This window comes from Lissotriton vulgaris, chromosome 7 (assembly GCF_964263255.1).
Source record: "Lissotriton vulgaris chromosome 7, aLisVul1.2, whole genome shotgun sequence".
NCBI classification, from domain to species: Eukaryota; Metazoa; Chordata; class Amphibia; order Caudata; family Salamandridae; genus Lissotriton; species Lissotriton vulgaris.
Window position 1 is genome coordinate 1,523,613,489 of NC_141695.1, and position 20,470 is coordinate 1,523,633,958.

The 20,470-nt window shown below is 48.0% G+C and overlaps 1 protein-coding gene across 2 annotated transcripts in view; it reads left to right on the forward strand.

The window, feature by feature from the left end:
* Positions 1 to 12,819: 12,819 nt before the first annotated feature.
* The window catches only part of LOC147705924 (B-lymphocyte antigen CD19-like), a 911,795-nt gene continuing 904,144 nt past the window's right edge, over positions 12,820 to 20,470 (forward strand). For both annotated transcript variants that reach the window (XM_086928997.1, XM_086928998.1), the window contains exon 1: positions 12,820 to 12,997. In XM_086928997.1, the coding sequence (XP_086785123.1) occupies positions 12,919 to 12,997 (79 nt within the window). In that variant the 5' untranslated portion in view covers positions 12,820 to 12,918. The remainder of the gene's footprint in view (positions 12,998 to 20,470) is intronic.

Sequence of the window (20,470 nt, forward strand, 5' to 3'; positions counted from 1 at the left end):
ATAACTAGGAAACAGGCATCATACAGCGATACTGTATATCCGCGTGACCCCGAGCCTAAGTCGAAACCTATACCATGAGGCAAGGCCCCTACATTCAGGCGCGCTCTCCTCCCATCCGGGACCGTAACAAAAACATTGCAGCTTGTCGGAATCGAAACCCAAACTGCGAAGCCACGCCCCCTACACCAGCGCGCACTCTCCATCTATAGGTACGGCAGCAAAGATACAGATAGATAACGGCCTCACGTACCTACCTCGATACAACAATCTCAGTAGAAGGACGTTGCTGTCCCAGGCCACACTAACTGCTCCCCTCTACCTGAGTGGTCCCTTAACATGTATTATATTCATCTATGATTGAAATAACCACTATGCGGGCAATACAAAGCATCAAAGCACTACAGATGAGCACCAGGCTCGTTACAGTCGGACACATCCACTACCGGCAGGAACGGGGAGACCACGCGACCCGTCCAGAGCCACAGGATGGGGAGCGTCGACGCCAAGACCCGAAGCCTTTTCCCATCCGACCGTGCACCGACATAAACCCATTCCCAAATGGACAGAACCTGGTTCCCATCAAGACTAAATCCCTTGGCTATGTAGAGCGCGGCACCTCTAGAGCGGTCCCAATTTTACATAAAAGGTCCATTACTAAAAAAGCCCTTTAAGAGGGCGACACACTACGCCACGGCCCCCTCAAACCCAGCTTGTCACACAATGCCAGCCGCCAACCGGACACTTCTCTCTCCATCGACGACGCGTCTGTAGCCCTGCTGTGGTCTTAAGGGACAAAGAGGATGAAACACCCCGGGGCACAGCCTTAAATACCTGCTACATTTTATTTCCTGTTCCACCTCCCGATGACATCACCATGGCCAGCCTTTCCATACCCAGCCCTCCCCTTTTCAGGGTCCCGGAGGCTCAGCCCCGTGGTGCTACTAAGGGCGCCCCTCCCCTAGGCGTGGGGGGCTCCTGCTCATTCTCCTTTTCACGCACTAGCACAGTGTATTTTCCCCCACTGTCCTTCCCTCAAAGCAGATTCTCTTGAGTGCCACCTGGACATGTTTTATTGTTTGCTAGGGACGAATGAATCTTTGACCTTCAGTACAGGTCCTCTTTTTGTTTTAGGTCAAAAGAAAGTATCTGGGAAGGGTAGAAGGCAGAGGTCATCTCTGGGGGGGCATGCTACGCAGGAAATAAATAGAAGGCAGGGTGGGTGGAGTCTTCTCTAGGGGCTCGGTGAAGTGGTTAGAGAAAAGGGAAAGGGAAGTGCTTTAAATGGGAAGATACTGCCCGGTACTGCGTGCCTGCACTTCCTGAATGTGAAGGGTAGAGTATCTGCACCTCTCAGCACTGCTGTAACATATTTAATGGGAGAGCACCAGCACTTCTCAGGAGCAAGCAGGTACTCTAATTAGTGAGTGCCTGCAATTCAATATTTCCATTTCATGCACTGAGGCCTGAACAGGGGGTATTTTGGTCGTCTGTCACCTTGCTCCTTTGTTCTCGACTCAGTACAGGGGTTGGGCTCAGGACGCACAGGGATCCGTGTTTTTGAGATGGAGCCTGAGACCAGGGATGAGCCTTTTAAATAATGCCTAATATAGAATTATAAGAACAACACAGCCAAACTGTACTGTGTAGCCAATAGGTTGTATATTTCCAAAGAAATTTATTGAATTCTAGAAATGAATTTGCATTACTTCATCAAAACACATGACATCAAAGAGGCATTCCATCAAAACAGTTAGTACAAAAACATGAACAAATATATACAATATATACAAGAATACTACAATTAAGGAAAAATACAATGAAGGAAAACACAAAAGATTTTTGGTGACACCAACTACTATGCTTCAAAACAAGTTACATAGCACAATAGTTGCGATGTATACAACTTTAACAATTTATAAGTGAAGAAAGCCAGTCCTTTGCTCAAAAACCAGTAGACAGGCGGATCTGGAATGTATTTGCCTGCCTGCCTCACAACACCTGTGGGTAGAAGTTTTTGGAATTGACAGCGAGGGCCCACGTAAATGGTCTAAATTAGTCCCTAGCTGCACCCTTTGTCCTTGACACAGGCTGGGAGTCAACGCGTTTCGAACCTTAGAAAGTCAAGGTTCTCCTCAGGACGAGGACTGGGTAAAAATGTACCTAAAAGGAAAATTGGGAGTGGTGTCAGAAACTGTATATATAGTGCTTTTAGAAGAGTACTCTCTGACTTACTACCCGTAAGTAGAATGATTTACCTTCTCGGCCGACACAGCGGCTGCGTGGGGAGAAGTAGATAAAGCCACCGGAAAGAGTTCTGCAAAGGCAAGGGTGAAGGCAGTCAATACTGAGGTGTAAGAGATTTGGAAGGGCACAGTGGCGGAAAAGGTAAGGGTGAGCCAAGTATCTGAATGCGATGTCAAGAATGCCAGGATCCGACGCGCCCTAGGCGAGATGTGTAATTCAAGGCGACTCACATATTCATTTTCTCTGGTGGAAGAAGGCTGGGAGGCAAAACACATATAAAGGGTATGTCAGGCTTAAGCACGGTAGAGGCAGTGTGTTAAGTCCGTGTGGGAAAGCATCACAGGAAGAGCGTCTCCTACCTGCATCGAATGTATGCTCTCGTAGAGACAGCCGAGCCGCGGAAAGTTCAACGCGACGAGGCGGGAATCAATCTGCCGCAACCAGCTGTAAAGAAGCGGAGACCGTGGGGTTATGTTTAGGACACATTTACCATATGGCGTCAGGGAATCAGGACTGCCTGGGGGCTACTTACTTCGAGCCTTCGATAAACGAAGTCTGTAGTTGTTCGTGACTGGGAAACGAATCACCAAGTGGACAACACCCTCGTAGGGAAGAGAGTGACCGCCCGGGGGCATGGCGATAGACAACGGACTTAGACTAGTTCCTGAGGATCCTGGTATTCGTAGTTCAAGGGTACTGGATAGCGCCGGTCTTTCCTTCGTTCCCGGGATCGCAATGGACTTCACTAGAATCAAAATGGAGGTAATGGAGTTTTTCAGGAAAATCCATCTCAGATGGTTTTTCCGAGACTCGCCGGACCAGGTATCCCGCGAAGCATCAGGTCTGAGGAATAAATCCACGTTCTGTCCCCCCAATTACAATATTTCTAAGAATATTCTCGCATTTGAGCGCTCTGTTATGTCATCCCTGAATACTCTTGAGAAGAAACGCCCATTTGTACCAGCTAACATCACGAAAAAACAAAAATAAGCCATACACCAACTCAAGGACCAACAGGAGGCGATCATTAGCCAGCGGACAAGGGAGGAGCAGTGGTTCTGTGGTCCAAGGACCTCTACAGAACTGAAGGACGTAGCCATGTTTACAATCAGGAGTGGTACCGCCGTATCACACAAGACCCCACCGCACAGATACTGGATGAAGTCACTAAACTTGTCAACGAGGCCAGAGAATCAGAAATACTGGGACCCAGAGAATCTGAATATCTCGTGAAGAAGCACCCACGGACCCCTCATCTTTACTTTCTGCCGAAAGTACACAAAGACTCTAAAACACCCCCGGGCCGTCCCATCGTGTCCGGATGTGACTCGTTCTTGAGCCGATTTCACAATTCGTAGACATATTCTTGAAACCCCTGGTGTTCCAAGTTCCATCATACCTCAGGGACACCATGGACTTCATTAATAAAGTGGAAGGACGCAAGTTAGATCCTACTTCCCAACTGCTTGTGACTATGGACGTCTGCTCCTTGTATACACAAATACCCCAACAAGATGGCTTAGATGTTATTGAACTATACCTGGAAAGCAGACCCCGTCCCCACAGGGTCCCCTCCGAGCTGATTGTTTCATTCGCCACATTGGCCCTGAAAAAGAACTTCTTCCAATTCAAAGACGAAATGTTCTTACAGGTCAAAGGCTCTGCTATGGGCTGTCCCTTTGCGCCCGAAATGGCTATTCTTTACAAGGGCCAATACGAGGAGAAATATGTATATAATAACAACCCCTACAATGAGTATATTGAGCAGTGGCTCAGATATATAGATGATGTCTGGTGCATCTGGAATGGCTCTATAGCCCTCCTTGAAGAATTCCATGTATGGCTCAACAACAGAAGCCCTGACATCAAATTTAGTCTGAGTCACAGTTCTAAATCCTTGCCCTTTTTGGATGTGGAGATTGCAGTCAAAAATGATGAACTTTCTTGCTCACTATACCAAAAGAAAACTGATAAGAACAATGCACTCCCCTACAAGAGCTACCATCCAAGGAGCCTGCGGGACAATCTCCCATACGGACAATTCCTCCGGGTGAGGCGGAATTGTTCCTCAGTACAACAGTTCGATCTTCATGGACAAGCATTGACGGCCAAATTGCAGGAAAGGGGCTACCCGCATAAATTGCTCAAACACTCCATGAAAAGAGCCAGATGGACGCCCAGGGAACATCTACTGGAAAAAAGATTGAGAACAGCCACCCAAAGAATTGTCTGTGTATCCACCTTCGGACCCCATACCAATCAACTGCAAAAGATCATTAGAAAGAGCTAGCATTTGGTTGAAGAAATCTTACCTGAGGCAGGAGTACCCCTGTTTGCCCTCAAAAAGAACCGGAGCATAGGCCAGATGATCACCTCCACGAGGCCGCCTGCTAAAAGAGACACCCAAAGCACCATTTTCGGGTCCAATCCAGTGAAGGGACATCGTAAATGCGGGACGTGCACTGTATGCCACACCACCATGGAAGGTTCGCTCTTCACTGACGGCAACAAATTTTGGCGCCATGAGGAACATACCAATTGCAAGACCAAATACACTGTCTATGCGATCCAGTGTCCGTGCAAAAAGCTCTACATTGGCAAGACCACGCAGGAGGAGCGGCAGAGAATCATACAACACAGGTCCCGTATAAACAACAAGAACCTAACGGCACCTTTGGTTGCCCATATCTTACAACACAAACACTCTGTGAATGACATGCGATGGAAGGTGTTGGCCGTGATTCGAGGTGGCAGTGGTGACCCAGATGTACGTCTGTCGCAAAAGGAAGCGTATCTTATCTTAAAATTCGACAAATCAAACACTGGCCTCAATGAAATGTCTGAACTTTCGAATTTGGGATTATAATCCTCCCTTGTAATCTTGTCACCAGGTTGTTCTAGTGAGGCTTGGTTTGAGCTGTGATGCTGTTGCTGTTTACCCTGGTGCAACTCTGCCTTGCATTAAAAAAACGATGGATTTGGGCCCAGATCTTTGGACTGGGGTGAATGTGTGACATTGATCCACATTCCGTCCATCACCTGTTTTGTTTGCAATTGCCGCCATAAGTGCGCTGGGGATGCTCAGACGTGGGTCCCAGGCACTCCACACCACTGGAGTCAAGCTAGCCGGGCTGATGAGAGGTGTTACCTCGAAACCGGTCCGGTCCTCGGATGCTTGATTCCGTTCCGGGAAGGACATGGCTTTTGTAGTTCGGACTGGACTGTTCCCATGGGGCACAGGGTCAGAGCTGATTTGCATATCGCCATTGTCTAACCCAGGGTGGTGTGGAGTGCAAAAAAACGATGGATTTGGGCCCAGATCTTTGGACTGGGGTGAATGTGTGACATTGATCCACATTCTGTCCATCACCTGTTTTGTTTGCAATTGCCGCCATAAGTGCGCTGGGGATGCTCAGACGTGGGTCCCAGGCACTCCACACCACTGGAGTCAAGCTAGCCGGGCTGATGAGAGGTGTTACCTCGAAACCGGTCCGGTCCTCGGATGCTTGATTCCGTTCCGGGAAGGACATGGCTTTTGTAGTTCGGACTGGACTGTTCCCATGGGGCACAGGGTCAGAGCTGATTTGCATATCGCCATTGTCTAACCCAGGGTGGTGTGGAGTGCAAAAAAACGATGGATTTGGGCCCAGATCTTTGGACTGGGGTGAATGTGTGACATTGATCCACATTCTGTCCATCACCTGTTTTGTTTGCAATTGCCGCCATAAGTGCGCTGGGGATGCTCAGACGTGGGTCCCAGGCACTCCACACCACTGGAGTCAAGCTAGCCGGGCGGATGAGAGGTGTTACCTCGAAACCGGTCCGGTCCTCGGATGCTTGATTCCGTTCCGGGAAGGACATGGCTTTTGTAGTTCGGACTGGACTGTTCCCATGGGGCACAGGGTCAGAGCTGATTTGCATATCGCCATTGTCTAACCCAGGGTGGTGTGGAGTGCAAAAAAACGATGGATTTGGGCCCAGATCTTTGGACTGGGGTGAATGTGTGACATTGATCCACATTCTGTCCATCACCTGTTTTGTTTGCAATTGCCGCCATAAGTGCACTGGGGATGCTCAGACGTGGGTCCAAGGCACTCCACACCACTGGAGTCAAGCTAGCCGGGCTGATGAGAGGTGTTACCTCGAAACCGGTCCGGTCCTCGGATGCTTGATTCCGTTCCGGGAAGGACATGGCTTTTGTAGTTCGGACTGGACTGTTCCCATGGGGCACAGGGTCAGAGCTGATTGGCATATCGCCATTGTCTAACCCAGGGTGGTGTGGAGTGCAAAAAAAGGATGGATTTGGGCCCAGATCTTTGGACTGGGGTGAATGTGTGACATTGATCCACATTCTGTCCATCACCTGTTTTGTTTGCAATTGCCGCCATAAGTGCGCTGGGGATGCTCAGACGTGGGTCCCAGGCACTCCACACCACTGGAGTCAAGCTAGCCGGGCTGATGAGAGGTGTTACCTCGAAACCGGTCCGGTCCTCGGATGCTTGATTCCGTTCCGGGAAGGACATGGCTTTTGTAGTTCGGACTGGACTGTTCCCATGGGGCACAGGGTCAGAGCTGATTTGCATATCGCCATTGTCTAACCCAGGGTGGTGTGGAGTGCAAAAAAACGATGGATTTGGGCCCAGATCTTTGGACTGGGGTGAATGTGTGACATTGATCCACATTCTGTCCATCACCTGTTTTGTTTGCAATTGCCGCCATAAGTGCGCTGGGGATGCTCAGACGTGGGTCCCAGGCACTCCACACCACTGGAGTCAAGCTAGCCGGGCTGATGAAAGGTGTTACCTCGAAACCGGTCCGGTCCTCGGATGCTTGATTCCGTTCCGGGAAGGACATGGCTTTTGTAGTTCGGACTGGACTGTTCCCATGGGGCACAGGGTCAGAGCTGATTTGCATATCGCCATTGTCTAACCCAGGGTGGTGTGGAGTGCAAAAAAACGATGGATTTGGGCCCAGATCTTTGGACTGGGGTGAATGTGTGACATTGATCCACATTCTGTCCATCACCTGTTTTGTTTGCAATTGCCGCCATAAGTGCGCTGGGTATGCTCAGACGTGGGTCCCAGGCACTCCACACCACTGGAGTCAAGCTAGCCGGGCTGATGAGAGGTGTTACCTCGAAACCGGTCCGGTCCTCGGATGCTTGATTCCGTTCCGGGAAGGACATGGCTTTTGTAGTTCGGACTGGACTGTTCCCATGGGGCACAGGGTCAGAGCTGATTTGCATATCGCCATTGTCTAACCCAGGGTGGTGTGGAGTGCAAAAAAACGATGGATTTGGGCCCAGATCTTTGGACTGGGGTGAATGTGTGACATTGATCCACATTCTGTCCATCACCTGTTTTGTTTGCAATTGCCGCCATAAGTGCGCTGGGGATGCTCAGACGTGGGTCCCAGGCACTCCACACCACTGGAGTCAAGCTAGCCGGGCTGATGAGAGGTGTTACCTCGAAACCGGTCCGGTCCTCGGATGCTTGATTCCGTTCCGGGAAGGACATGGCTTTTGTAGTTCGGACTGGACTGTTCCCATGGGGCACAGGGTCAGAGCTGATTTGCATATCGCCATTGTCTAACCCAGGGTGGTGTGGAGTGCAAAAAAACGATGGATTTGGGCCCAGATCTTTGGACTGGGGTGAATGTGTGACATTGATCCACATTCTGTCCATCACCTGTTTTGTTTGCAATTGCCGCCATAAGTGCGCTGGGGATGCTCAGACGTGGGTCCCAGGCACTCCACACCACTGGAGTCAAGCTAGCCGGGCTGATGAGAGGTGTTACCTCGAAACCGGTCCGGTCCTCGGATGCTTGATTCTGTTCCGGGAAGGACATGGCTTTTGTAGTTCGGACTGGACTGTTCCCATGGGGCACAGGGTCAGAGCTGATTTGCATATCGCCATTGTCTAACCCAGGGTGGTGTGGAGTGCAAAATAACGATGGATTTGGGCCCAGATCTTTGGACTGGGGTGAATGTGTGACATTGATCCACATTCTGTCCATCACCTGTTTTGTTTGCAATTGCATTAAACTCTAGCCTTTTCTGTGCTGTTGCAAACTTTCTGTTACATTTTTCTTGCTTTTATCACTACCATTCTCACTCTGCAACCAATGATGGCACCAGAAGGGTGTACTGCTTTGAGCTATCCAAATTATGGCGATTGGTGACACAGTTTGTGGAGGTAGGGGTCCTGCTCTCCCTTCAGGACACTTCTTAAAGGCACATTTTCACAAATTGTAGTGGGGACTATTATAACATGACCTTTCTAGGACTGGAACATTATGCCATACAATGTTCCAAGTGTTCAGGTTTTGCGAGCAATTGGGGTTTCGATGTTATAAATCGTTCTAGTTCTGTATTGACGTTTATGTACTATGACACTGTGGGCAACTGTTGACCTTCAATGTACTCACTCTGACTAAGAAGTAACATTACGATGTATGTTTTGTGAGAAATCAGGATGATATGTTTAAAATGTTTAAGCTCCCCCAACACGTTTATGTACTGTGATGTTTTTATACACTGTTGTACATCGAGGCATGCACTTTGATTAAGAAGCAACACCATTATTTCTGCTTCGCGAGTCATTTGGATGGTATGCTTTACATGTTCATGCACTGTAAATATGTTTCTGCATCACGAGGTTATGGTCAAGTGTCATTCATCGATGCACTGTGTCAATAGTGACACAACGGTATGGAAAGGGTTGCGCTTCCACGCTCCTCTCTCTCCTTTGCCGGCGCTATCCAGTACCCTTGAACTACGAATACCAGGATCCTCGGGAACTAGTCTAAGTCTGTTGTCTATCGCCACGCCCCCGGGCGGTCACTCTCTTCCCTACGAGGGTGTTGTCCACTTGGTGATTCGTTTCCCAGTCACGAACAACTACAGACTCCGTTTATCGAAGGCTGGAAGTAAGTAGCCCCCAGGCAGTCCTGATTCCCTGACGCCATATGGTAAATGCGTCCTAAACATAATCCCGCAGTCTCCGCTTCTTTACAGCTGGTTGCGGCAGATTGATTCCCGCCTCGTCGCGTTGCACTTTACGCGGCTCGGATGGCTCTACGAGAGCATACATTCGGTGCAGGTAGGAGACGCTCTTCCTGTGATGCTTTCCCACACAGACTTGACACACTGCCTCTACCGTGCTTAAGCCTGACATACCCTTTATATGTGTTTTGCCTCCCAGCCTTCTTCCACCAGAGAAAATGAATATGTGAGTCGCCTTGAATTACACATCTCGCCTAGGGCGCGTCGGATCCTGGCATTCTTGACATCGCATCCAGGTACTTGGCTCACCCATACCTTTTCCGCCACTGTGCCCTTCCAAATCTCTTACACCTCAGTATTGACTGCCTTCACCCTTGCCTTTGCAGAACACTTTCCGGTGGCTTTATCTACTTCTCCCCACGCAGCCGCTGTGTCGGCCGAGAAGGTAAATCATTCTACTTACGGGTAGTAAGTCAGAGAGTACTCTTCTAAAAGCACTATATATACAGTTTCTGACACCACTCCCAATTTTCCTTTTAGGTACATTTTTACCCAGTCCTCGTCCTGAGGAGAACCTTGACTTTCTAAGGTTCGAAACGCGTTGACTCCCAGCCTGTGTCAAGGACAAAGGGTGCAGCTAGGGACTAATTTAGACCATTTACGTGGGCCCTCGCTGTCAATTCCCAAAACTTCTACCCACAGGTGTTGTGAGGCAGGCAGGCAAATACATTCCAGATCCGCCTGTCTACTGGTTTTTGAGCAAAGGACTGGCTTTCTTCACTTATAAATTGTTAAAGTTGTATACATCGCAACTATTGTGCTATGTAATTTGTTTTGAAGCATAGTAGTTGGTGTCACCAAAAATCTTTTGTGTTTTCCTTCATTGTATTTTTCCTTAATTGTAGTATTCTTGTATATATTGTATATATTTGTTCATGTTTTTGTACTAACTGTTTTGATGGAATGCCTCTTCGATGTCATGTGTTTTGATGAAGTAATGCAAATTCATTTCTAGATTTCAATAAATTTGTTTGGAAATATACAACCTCTTGGCTACACAGTACAGTTTGGCTGTGTTGTTCTCAAAATTGTTTTCAATAATCCTGATCAGCCAATTTGCTCTGTTTTTCAATTATTGAGGTCCAGGCTGATTAGGTGTAGGACCCCACACCTCTATTTGCGCATAATATAGAATTATGGCGTGCGTCACTGCCGGTGTCGGCGCGATCAGGCAGCACTGCAGCAGGCTGTCATTGTAAGACTGTTCCCACTCGAGGCCTGCACATTGCACAACAGTGCCTGTCAAATAATATTCACAGATTGAATCTATCTTTGTTGTGTCTATTAACACACCTGCAAGTCCGCTGTCCACTTCAATGAAGATAACAAAGAGGAAGCAACCTTTCCCGAGAGAGCTTAATAGGCACGCAGCAGCAGCTCATTAAAAACCCATCCCTGCCTTTGAAGGGTTAGAAATCCTCGAAATCCTCGGCTGCACGCTTTCTACTGGATTTATAATGCAATGTTTGGCAAATTTGGACGGTTTAGCAATAAAGCAAGGCACTGGAAGTTGGGGATGGGCTGGGCTGCCTCAAAAAGGGCATGTGTGGGGCATAGGATTTAGGAAGAATTAAGCCAGCTTGACTCGAGCCTGGCTGGTGGTGCACCCGCCCGAAGAGGGCCCTCAGGGCCGTGTTTTCATTTGTGTGCCGCCACTGCACTGCCACATTTTTAACTTAAACTTACTACTTAGTCAGTATATTCATATCATATCATGTATACAGTATATTATATATTATAAATTAAAATTATACTATTTAATTAATTCTCAGACTCTCTCTAGCAGTCTCGTCTCAGAGTCAGACTCTCACTGTTCCAAATTTGAAGGGTCGGGGAAGAGTCGAGATAGTGCTGGAGTCAGACAGGTGTTCTCTGATGATCGTCGGTGGCGTTGGTATTAATTGTTCTTTATTCTCACACGATGACGACGCACAGTGGCACCACCGCTCACTCACGTCACGCACTCTCCCTGGCGGGAGCGTGACCACCTTGACGCGTCAGAGCGGCTAAGAGCAGCAGGTTCACAGTTGTGCACTGCGCGCAGCGCGCGGGGGCTGTCCCAGGGCCGTCACGTCATTGGTAGTAGGGCTAAGATTGACGGCCCTGGGACCCAAACTGCTGGCTGGCTGGGCAAGTGAAACTGAAAACAACAACGCTGCCATGGTATGCATAACTGGGTCGGGCCGGCTTCGGTTTCGTCAGAAGAATTCAACCTGGCTGATTGTGTGAGTGTGTGTGACCCATCCGTGCAGATTGCGGACCGGGGTCGGAGCCGGAGGCCGCCAAATCCTGCCAGGGGGCCGCCAGTGCCACGATGTAGATCCTTCCGATCTGATCCTCGTCGTGGCAGCCCCTGGGGTTTGGCGGCCCTGTGCAGGTGCACACTTTGCACATGCCTAGGGCCGGCCCTGACTGGCCTTATAAATAGTCATATTACGTCCCAGGCCGGCCACGATCATTTCACATAAATATAAGGAGGGGAGGGGGGAGCACAGTAACAAGCCACCATGGACCAGGCATTACCACAACCAAATATACTGAGGCCAGATGAGACTATAGCCAGCACTGCCCATGGGGACATTTACCCTTTCCCCTTAGCCCCAGCGTACTGACAAGAAGGTATACAGCAGCACTTCTATGGTTTCTTTTCTGTAGTTGGGTTTAAAAGTGGGATATCAGAGCCTCTTGTTAGTGGGGGCGCTTCTGCTTGATATAGAGGTGGGGTTTGTGGTAGAGTGCAACCCGTGGTTCTGGGAAGAGAATCCAACTACCCCTCTTCCCCCATTGCTGCAGAAACTGACAGTAAACAGGAAACACGCGTCAGAGCCCTAGAAAGGCGTTGGGACATGTCGCACGCGGAACCCCAAGGGGCTCGGGGGTCAGAGTTGGGGAAGTTGGTTATTTGTGTCTGTCTCTAACACCAAGACAGACAGGCTAAGATTTCAAACAAACCCTTTATACCGCCTCTTTTCCCATGAAACTGTCGTTTTACCTTGCCTGTCTGCTCTTCGGGCTGTTTGAATCTCGGCATGAGCTGACATTCTCTGAAGGGCCCACCGCTCATTTGTGTTTACTTCTCCTTTCAGTCGCGGATTCACTGGCCGCAGCAGCCCTTAGTCACACGTCACTTCCCTTTTCACAGTTGATAAATATACTTATGTTATTGCTTAGTTAGAATTCATTTGGAGTGACGTTGGTCTATAGAAAGGCCGGCAAATTAGTACATAATGATGTGCTCTTTAGCCAACGACATCCAAAATAGCAGAGAACCTCACTGTTTACCCAGCAGCTCGCTAAATAGACACCAGCGCTGCGCCATGGTAACATGAAGCAGGGTGAAAGTGGTACCGTAGAACCTGACATCAATGCGCATAAACACAGATTTAGAATCATTCTTTCTGAAATAGCATACCATAGCATATGCACTTAAACTTTATCTACAAAGCTCCGCCCCTGGCCGAGCTCCCACCGCAGCCCGTCACACTTGAAGAAATCACTGTTAGTGCAGCAGCCCCATGAGGAGATTGAAATGACTGTGCCTCCTCCCGCAGGCGTGCCGCCAGCCGCTCCCTCGCAGATGAAGTTCGCATCTCTTCGTGCTTTGTGACAAGATGGGCTGTAAGATTCCGTTCCTCCTGTGTTTGATCACCACGACCTCGATAGACGGGCTGCGCCGACTTACGGCTTCAGGTCAGGGCGGTACAACATATTAGCTCTTCTCATAATTCTCGCCATCAGTTCACACATGTTATTTAACTTATTGCATTTTCGTTTGCCTCTGTTCACTTTCTCGGCCTTGTCGACACCTTTGATGGGACAGTAGGAGCAACTGCCAGCAGGACGGCATCATCTTGAGTATTTGGGGGGCCGTGAGTGAGTGAGATATTACCCGTTTTCAGTTAATTAAAGCCCTTTTAGTGCAAAACATTATTAACGTACGAACTAAACATAGTCGAAGGGTGTAGTTCAGCATCTGACAGTAACATAGTATCAAAATACGTGTTTGGGGTTGGATCAAGGTTTTTGTGTTTGCAACAATAAGCGACTTGCTGGATGTTGAGTGAACAATTTTATACTACTAATGTAAGACATCTGCCATCTACACACAGCGATTTATTACTTGGTATTTGTAATTCAAAATAAGCGCCCCCACTTTCACAACTGGCATTCTGGCTGTACAATGAAAATAAAAGCACTACACAGACGATTTTCACCATTCCCTCAGGGGAAACCCGAGCGTTTTCTTCTTAATTATTTTCACCACATTGTCTCTCCTTTCCACTATCACACGCAGCAGAGGCGGGATCGGACTAGGAACCAAAATCAGCCCAGGTACATTTTATAAGACCACACCCCACTCAGTACGTAGTAACCGAGGGCAGCATGCAAGCCTGACCACTGCTAAAGGAGTTGGAGGGGGGAGGGGTGAGGAGAGGAGGGGGGGGGGGTTTACATCGCATGTTTCAATATATTTTACAATGCATTAACATTCAAAGTATGGTCAATGATAACGTTACCTGCGTCCCACTATAAAGCTAGACTCATGCAACATGCATTTATTGTTGCTTATTTTGCAGTTTAGTTGCCTACCTAGTTCCAGTCAGAAGATCGGGAATATGGAAAGGTAGGCCTACTCCTATCGCACCAGGAGTTGCAGACTCCAGGCCTAACTCACAAATGGCCTAAGTAGTCGGGCAGAGTCTTCGCAGTCGAAGCCGGGTCCCTCCTGCACTCTTGACGGGGCCTCAGTACAGCAGTTTTCCATTGCAGAGGTTCCGCCACAAGTGCGGGACCCCCTCAGCGAAAGCGGAGGCCGTTTCTGAATTCGGCACCGTCTTTTATCTACTTAGTCTGCGCGCCTCTGCCCCCAGTGTGTGTATAATGCTGTCCAGGGCTTTAAGTGGGAAAAAAACCTAGGGGTGCTCTAAAAGGGGGCGAGGGAAACCTCTTAAAGGGGTGTGGCCTATCCAAGTAGGGGTGTGGTCTAAATAAAGATATGTATGGATAACGCTATACCCCCTCCCCAGAGGCGCAATTAGAGCCAAATTTCGAGGGGGAGGGCTAAGAAAACATTTCCGGGGGGGCTAATTCTTCAAGAAATAAGCAGGGTGGAGCTGCAGGGGCACTACAAAGGGGTGAAAAACATCAAAGCCTCATTAACAAGCAAATGGTCTTTTAACCCCTCCCATGCTGGTGACGGAACTGCTCCGTCACCAGTCACTGACGCGCTGTGCTGATGACAGAGCGGTTCCGTCATGGCCCGCACGGCGCGCCTGCGCTGGACGTTCTGTTGAGCGGGCGGGGCCATCAGCACAGCGCATCCGAGGCTCGTGACGGAGCAGTTCCGTCACGAGCATGGGAGCGCCATGCGGCCCCCCCACCCCCCTAGCGCTGCAGCGGAATTGCCGCCGCCGCGAAGGGGTTAAAGATCTGTGAAGTACTCGGGTGCTGCTGTATGTGTTTAGAGGCTGGTTGCAGGATCACAATCTTACGCGAACCAGAAATAAGGCCCCATCCCCTAGATGCATCAACGTTGTCATTTGCGATTCCTTATTTGCGAAAAATAAGGAATCGCAAATAAGGAATCGCAAATGGCAATGCATCATTAATTTCGCTATTTTATTGAGATTCGGTAAAAATCGCAATTTTTACCGAATTCCAATAAAATTGCGAGTTCCAAATAGCGAATTCGCAATTCCCATTCATTCCTATGGGCTGAAATGCCCATAGGAATGAATGGGAATTGCGAATTCGCAATTTGAAATCGGAATGCAACAAAGCCTTTCAAGGGTGGAGAGGGGGGTCCAAAGGACCCCCCCCCTGCACCCATGAAATGCACTTTTACATGTGAGTTACATACACACATGTCCTAAGGACATGTGTGTCTGTAACGTACACGTTTAAAAAATGCATTTTTATGCGTTTTTAAACATTTTTGCAAATTACCACGAAGTTCAACTTCGTGGTAATTTGCATTTGCAATTTGTAAAATCGCAAATGTTTTGAGGATGATGCATTGCATTTAAAGAATCGCAAATTTGCGATTCCTTAAAAGCAATCGCATTTTTGGAACTCGCAAAAAATAGCGATTTTCCAAAAATGCTTGATGCATCCCAGAAACCAATTTAGGAAGTGCAAAAGGCCGATTTTTGCGAATCGCACCGTTTGCACTTCCTAAAAAGGTTGATGCATCTGGGCACAAATCTATGAAATTACAATTTTTTTTATTATCCTTAGTGGCACGCCACAGATGCTTTTTGGTGGGTGCTGCTCTTGTACCTGGGCCCGAGAAACTCCTCATCCCAGACATTTACCATTTATGAGTCCGACGGTCACTTTCGAGTAAGTGTGCCCTGACCTGGCGCAGGTGCACACTTGCAAGTGCAAGGCCACGCACATCTGCCAGTAGGGCTGCCACTTTTCCAAGAGAAAAGTGCTGACCATGGTACATTGCTTATTTTATAATGAAAGTGACAATCTCTTACATCCAGTAATAACTTTTTTTGTATTTATCTGCAAAGAGCGTAAATAAAGTACTGCCTCCGAAAGAAACGTTTATTGTTTAATATCATGGTTACACAATTGTTTTACATTACAATGAACAAACCTAGTACCCTTCCATTTCAACTCCTTTGCCGCAGTTTCAAGATCTTAGTTTCTTATTATTCAGATGGGTGTAAGTTCTGATATTTAACTGTTTCCAATGAGTTCATTGCTTGATTTTGCTCTCGGTAAAGTGTCACTCATAGACGTTGAATGTCACTCCCAAGTACCCTGAAACTAAGAAAATGTCACCCATAAGCAATCTGAAGCCTTGGAAGCTATGAACGCTTTTTATGGGGTGGCAGTAAAGGTTAGTTGTAAAAACTTTTTAAAGAAAACACAGAAACAATAATCATTTAAATACTACCATGCTTATTCTTCTCTGCTTACCACAATTTCCAAAAACAAACCTTTAAATACACCTTCATACATGTATTTTGAATACAGTGACGAACAACAACACACACAAGGCATCAAGCAGACCATACAACTCTGGTCTATTTAATAAGAGATTTAATAATCCCAGAGGTCATCAATGGGGTATCCTGCCTCTGGCATCCAACCGCGCCCGAAGGCTCTGCCTGCATCGGTGAGTTGGAAAGGCAGCAGCACACACACACTCCAGTACATCAATCGTTGGATACTCCATTTCAGAATACAGGTTTTTAAGAATTTTGCAAAGGTACTCTGTAGACAGTTTTGAGATTATCAGTTGGAATAACATCCAGAGTGTGGTTTTCTGGTGCTGAAAATTATTCCACTCAATCAAGCTTTACTGAACCGCAGAACTCTTAAAAGGAGTGGCAACGCTCCTAACAAAAGGCACCTGCTATCTTCCACAGATCTTTTGACTGGGTGTGAGTGTTTGATTGATTCAGATGCTCCGTCCATCACCACCCCCTTTTGTACCGCTTTGGCCGCCATAAGTGTGGCAGGGTATGCTCAGACGTGAGTCCCTTGCTCACTTTGCCTCTGGATTCAAGCAAGCATGGCTGAAGACGGCTGGAATGCCAGAAACCGGTCCTAGGATGCTTGATTCCGGTCCAGGGAAGATATGGCTTGGCAGTTTGGGCTGGACTGTTCCCATGGGGCACAGGGTCAGACTGATTTGCATAGGGTCATGTCTGAACTGGAGTGGCAGAGTGGGCTAAAGAATGGTGATGGATTAAACCCAGATCTGTTGACTGGGTGTGAGTGTTTGATTGGTTCAGATGCTCCGTCCATCACCACCCCCTTTTGTACCGCTTTGTTTGCCATAAGTTGGCGGGTATGCTCAGGCGTGAGTCCTTTGCTCACTTTGCCACTGGATTCAAGCAAGCCGGGCTGAAGATGGCTGAAATGCCAGAAACCGGTCCTCGGAAGCTTGTTTCCTGTCCAGGGAAGGCATGACTTGGCAGTTTGGGCTGGACTGTTCCCATGGACACAGGGTCAGACTGATTTGCATATGGTCATGTCTGAACTGGGGTGGCAGAGTGGGCTAAAGAATGGTGATGGATTAAACCCAGATCTGTTGACTGAGTGTGAGTGTTTGATTGGTTCAGATGCTCCGTCCATCACCACCCCCTTTCGTACCGCTTTGTTCGCCATAAGTTGGCAGTGTATGCCCAGGCGTAGGTCCGTTGTTCACTTTGCCACTGGATGCAATCAAGTCGGGCTGAAGACGGCTGAAATGCCAGAAACCGGTCCTCGTAAGCTTGTTTCCGGTCCAGGGAAGGCATGGCTTGGCAGTTCGGGCTAGACTGTCCCATGGGGCACAGGGTCAGACTGATTTGCATATGGCCATGTCTGAACTGGGGTGGCAGAGTGGGCTAAAGAACGATGATGGACTAAACCCAGATCTGTTGACTGGGTGTGAGTGTTTGATTGATTCAGATACTCCGTCCATCACCACCCCCTTTTGGACCGCCTTGTTCGCCATAAGTTGGCAGGGTATGCTCAGGCGTGAGTCCCTTGCTCACTTTGCCACTGGATTCAAGCAAGCCGGGCTGAAGACGGATGAAATGCCAGAAACTGATCCTCGTAAGCTTGTTTCCGGTCTAGGGAAGGCATGGCTTGGCAGTTTGGGCTGGACTGTTCTCATGGGGCACAGGGTCAGACTGATTTGCATATGGCCATGTCTGAACTGGGGTGGCAGAGTGGGCTAAAGAACGGTGATGGATTAAACCCAGATCTGTTGACTGGGTGTGAGTGTTTGATTGGTTCAGATGCTCCGTCCATCACCACCCCCTTTTGTACCGCTTTGTTCGCCATCAATCTTACGCGAACCAGAAATAAGGCCCTAAATCTATGAAATTACAAATTTTTTATTATACTTAGTGGCACGCCACAGATGCTTTTTGGTGGGTGCTGCTCTTGTACCTGGGCCCGAGAAACTCCTCATCCCAGACATTTACCATTTATGAGTCCGACGGTCACTTTCGAGTAAGTGTGCCCTGACCTGGCGCAGGTGCACACTTGCAAGTGCAAGGCCACGCACATCTGCCAGTAGGGCTGCCACTTTTCCAAGAGAAAAGTGCTGACCATGGTACATTGCTTATTTTATAATGAAAGTGACAATCTCTTACATCCAGTAATAACTTTTTTTGTATTTATCTGCAAAGAGCGTAAATAAAGTACTGCCTCCGAAAGAAACTTTTATTGTTTAATATCATGGTTACACAATTGTTTTACATTACAATGAACAAACCTAGTGCCCTTCCATTTCAACTCCTTTGCCGCAGTTTCAAGATCTTAGTTTCTTATTATTCAGATGGGTGTAAGTTCTGATATTTAACTGTTTCCAATGAGTTCATTGCTTGATTTTGCTCTCGGTAAAGTGTCACTCATAGACGTTGAATGTCACTCCCAAGTACCCTGAAACTAAGAAAATGTCACCCATAAGCAATCCGAAGCCTTGGAAGCTACAAACACTTTTTATGGGGTGGCAGTAAAGGTTAGTTGTAAAAACTTTTTTAAGAAAACACAGAAACAATAATCATTTAAATACTACCATGCTTATTCTTCTCTGCTTACCACAATTTTCAAAAACAAACCTTTAAATACACCTTCATACATGTATTTTGAATACAGTGACGAACAACAACACACACAAGGCATCAAGCAGACCATACAACTCTGGTCTATTTAATAAGAGATTGAATAATCCCAGAGGTCATCAATGGGTTGTCCTGCCTCTGGCATCCCACCGTGCGCGAAGGCTCTGCCTGCATCGGTGAGTTGGAAAGGCAGCAGCACACACACACTCCAGTACATCAATCGTTGGATACTCCATTTCAGAATACAGGTTTTTAAGAATTTTGCAAAGGTACTCTGTAGACAGTTTTGAGATTATCAGTTGGAATAACATCCAGAGTGTGGTTTTCTGGTGCTGAAAATTATTCCACTCAATCAAGCTTTACTGAACCGCAGAACTCTTAAAAGGAGTGGCAACGCTCCTAACAAAAGGCACCTGCTATCTTCCACAGATCTTTTGACTGGGTGTGAGTGTTTGATTGATTCAGATGCTCCGTCCATCACCACCACCTTTTGTACCGCTTTGGCAGCCATAAGTGTGGCAGGGTATGCTCAGACGTGAGTCCCTTGCTCACTTTGCCTCTGGATTCAAGCAAGCATGGCTGAAGACGGCTGGAATGCCAGAAACCGGTCCTAGGATGCTTGATTCCGGTCCAGGGAAGATATGGCTTGGCAGTTTGGGCTGGACTGTTCCCATGGGGCACAGGGTCAGACTGATTTGCATAGGGTCATGTCTGAACTGGAGTGGCAGAGTGGGCTAAAGAATGGTGATGGATTAAACCCAGATCTGTTGACTGGGTGTGAGTGTTTGATTGGTTCAGATGCTCCGTCCATCACCACCCCCTTTTGTACCGCTTTGTTTGCCATAAGTTGGCGGGTATGCTCAGGCGTGAGTCCTTTGCTCACTTTGCCACTGGATTCAAGCAAGCCGGGCTGAAGATGGCTGAAATGCCAGAAACCGGTCCTCGGAAGCTTGTTTCCTGTCCAGGGAAGGCATGACTTGGCAGTTTGGGCTGGACTGTTCCCATGGGGCACAGGGTCAGACTGATTTGCATATGGCCATGTCTGAACTGGGGTGGAAGAGTGGGCTATAGAACGGTGATGGATTAAACCCAGATCTGTTGACTAGGTGTGAGTGTTTGATTGGTTCAGATGCTCCGTCCATCATCACCCCTTTTGTACCGCTTTGTTCACCATAAGTTGGCAGGGTATGCTCAGGCGTGAGTCCCTTGCTCACTTTGCCACTGGATTCAAGCAAGCCGGGCTGAAGATGGCTGAAATGCCAGAAACCGGTCCTCGGAAGCTTGTTTCCTATCCAGGGAAGGCATGACTTGGCAGTTTGGGCTGGACTGTTCCCATGGACACAGGGTCAGACTGATTTGCATATGGTCATGTCTGAACTGGGGTGGCAGAGAGGGCTAAAAAACGGTGATGGATTAAACCCAGATCTGTTGACTGAGTGTGAGTGTTTGATTGGTTCAGATGCTCCGTCCATCACCACCCCCTTTCGTACTGCTTTGTTCGCTATAAGTTGGCAGTGTATGCCCAGGCGTGAGTACCTTGTTCACTTTGCCACTGGATGCAATCAAGTCGGGCTGAAGACGGCTG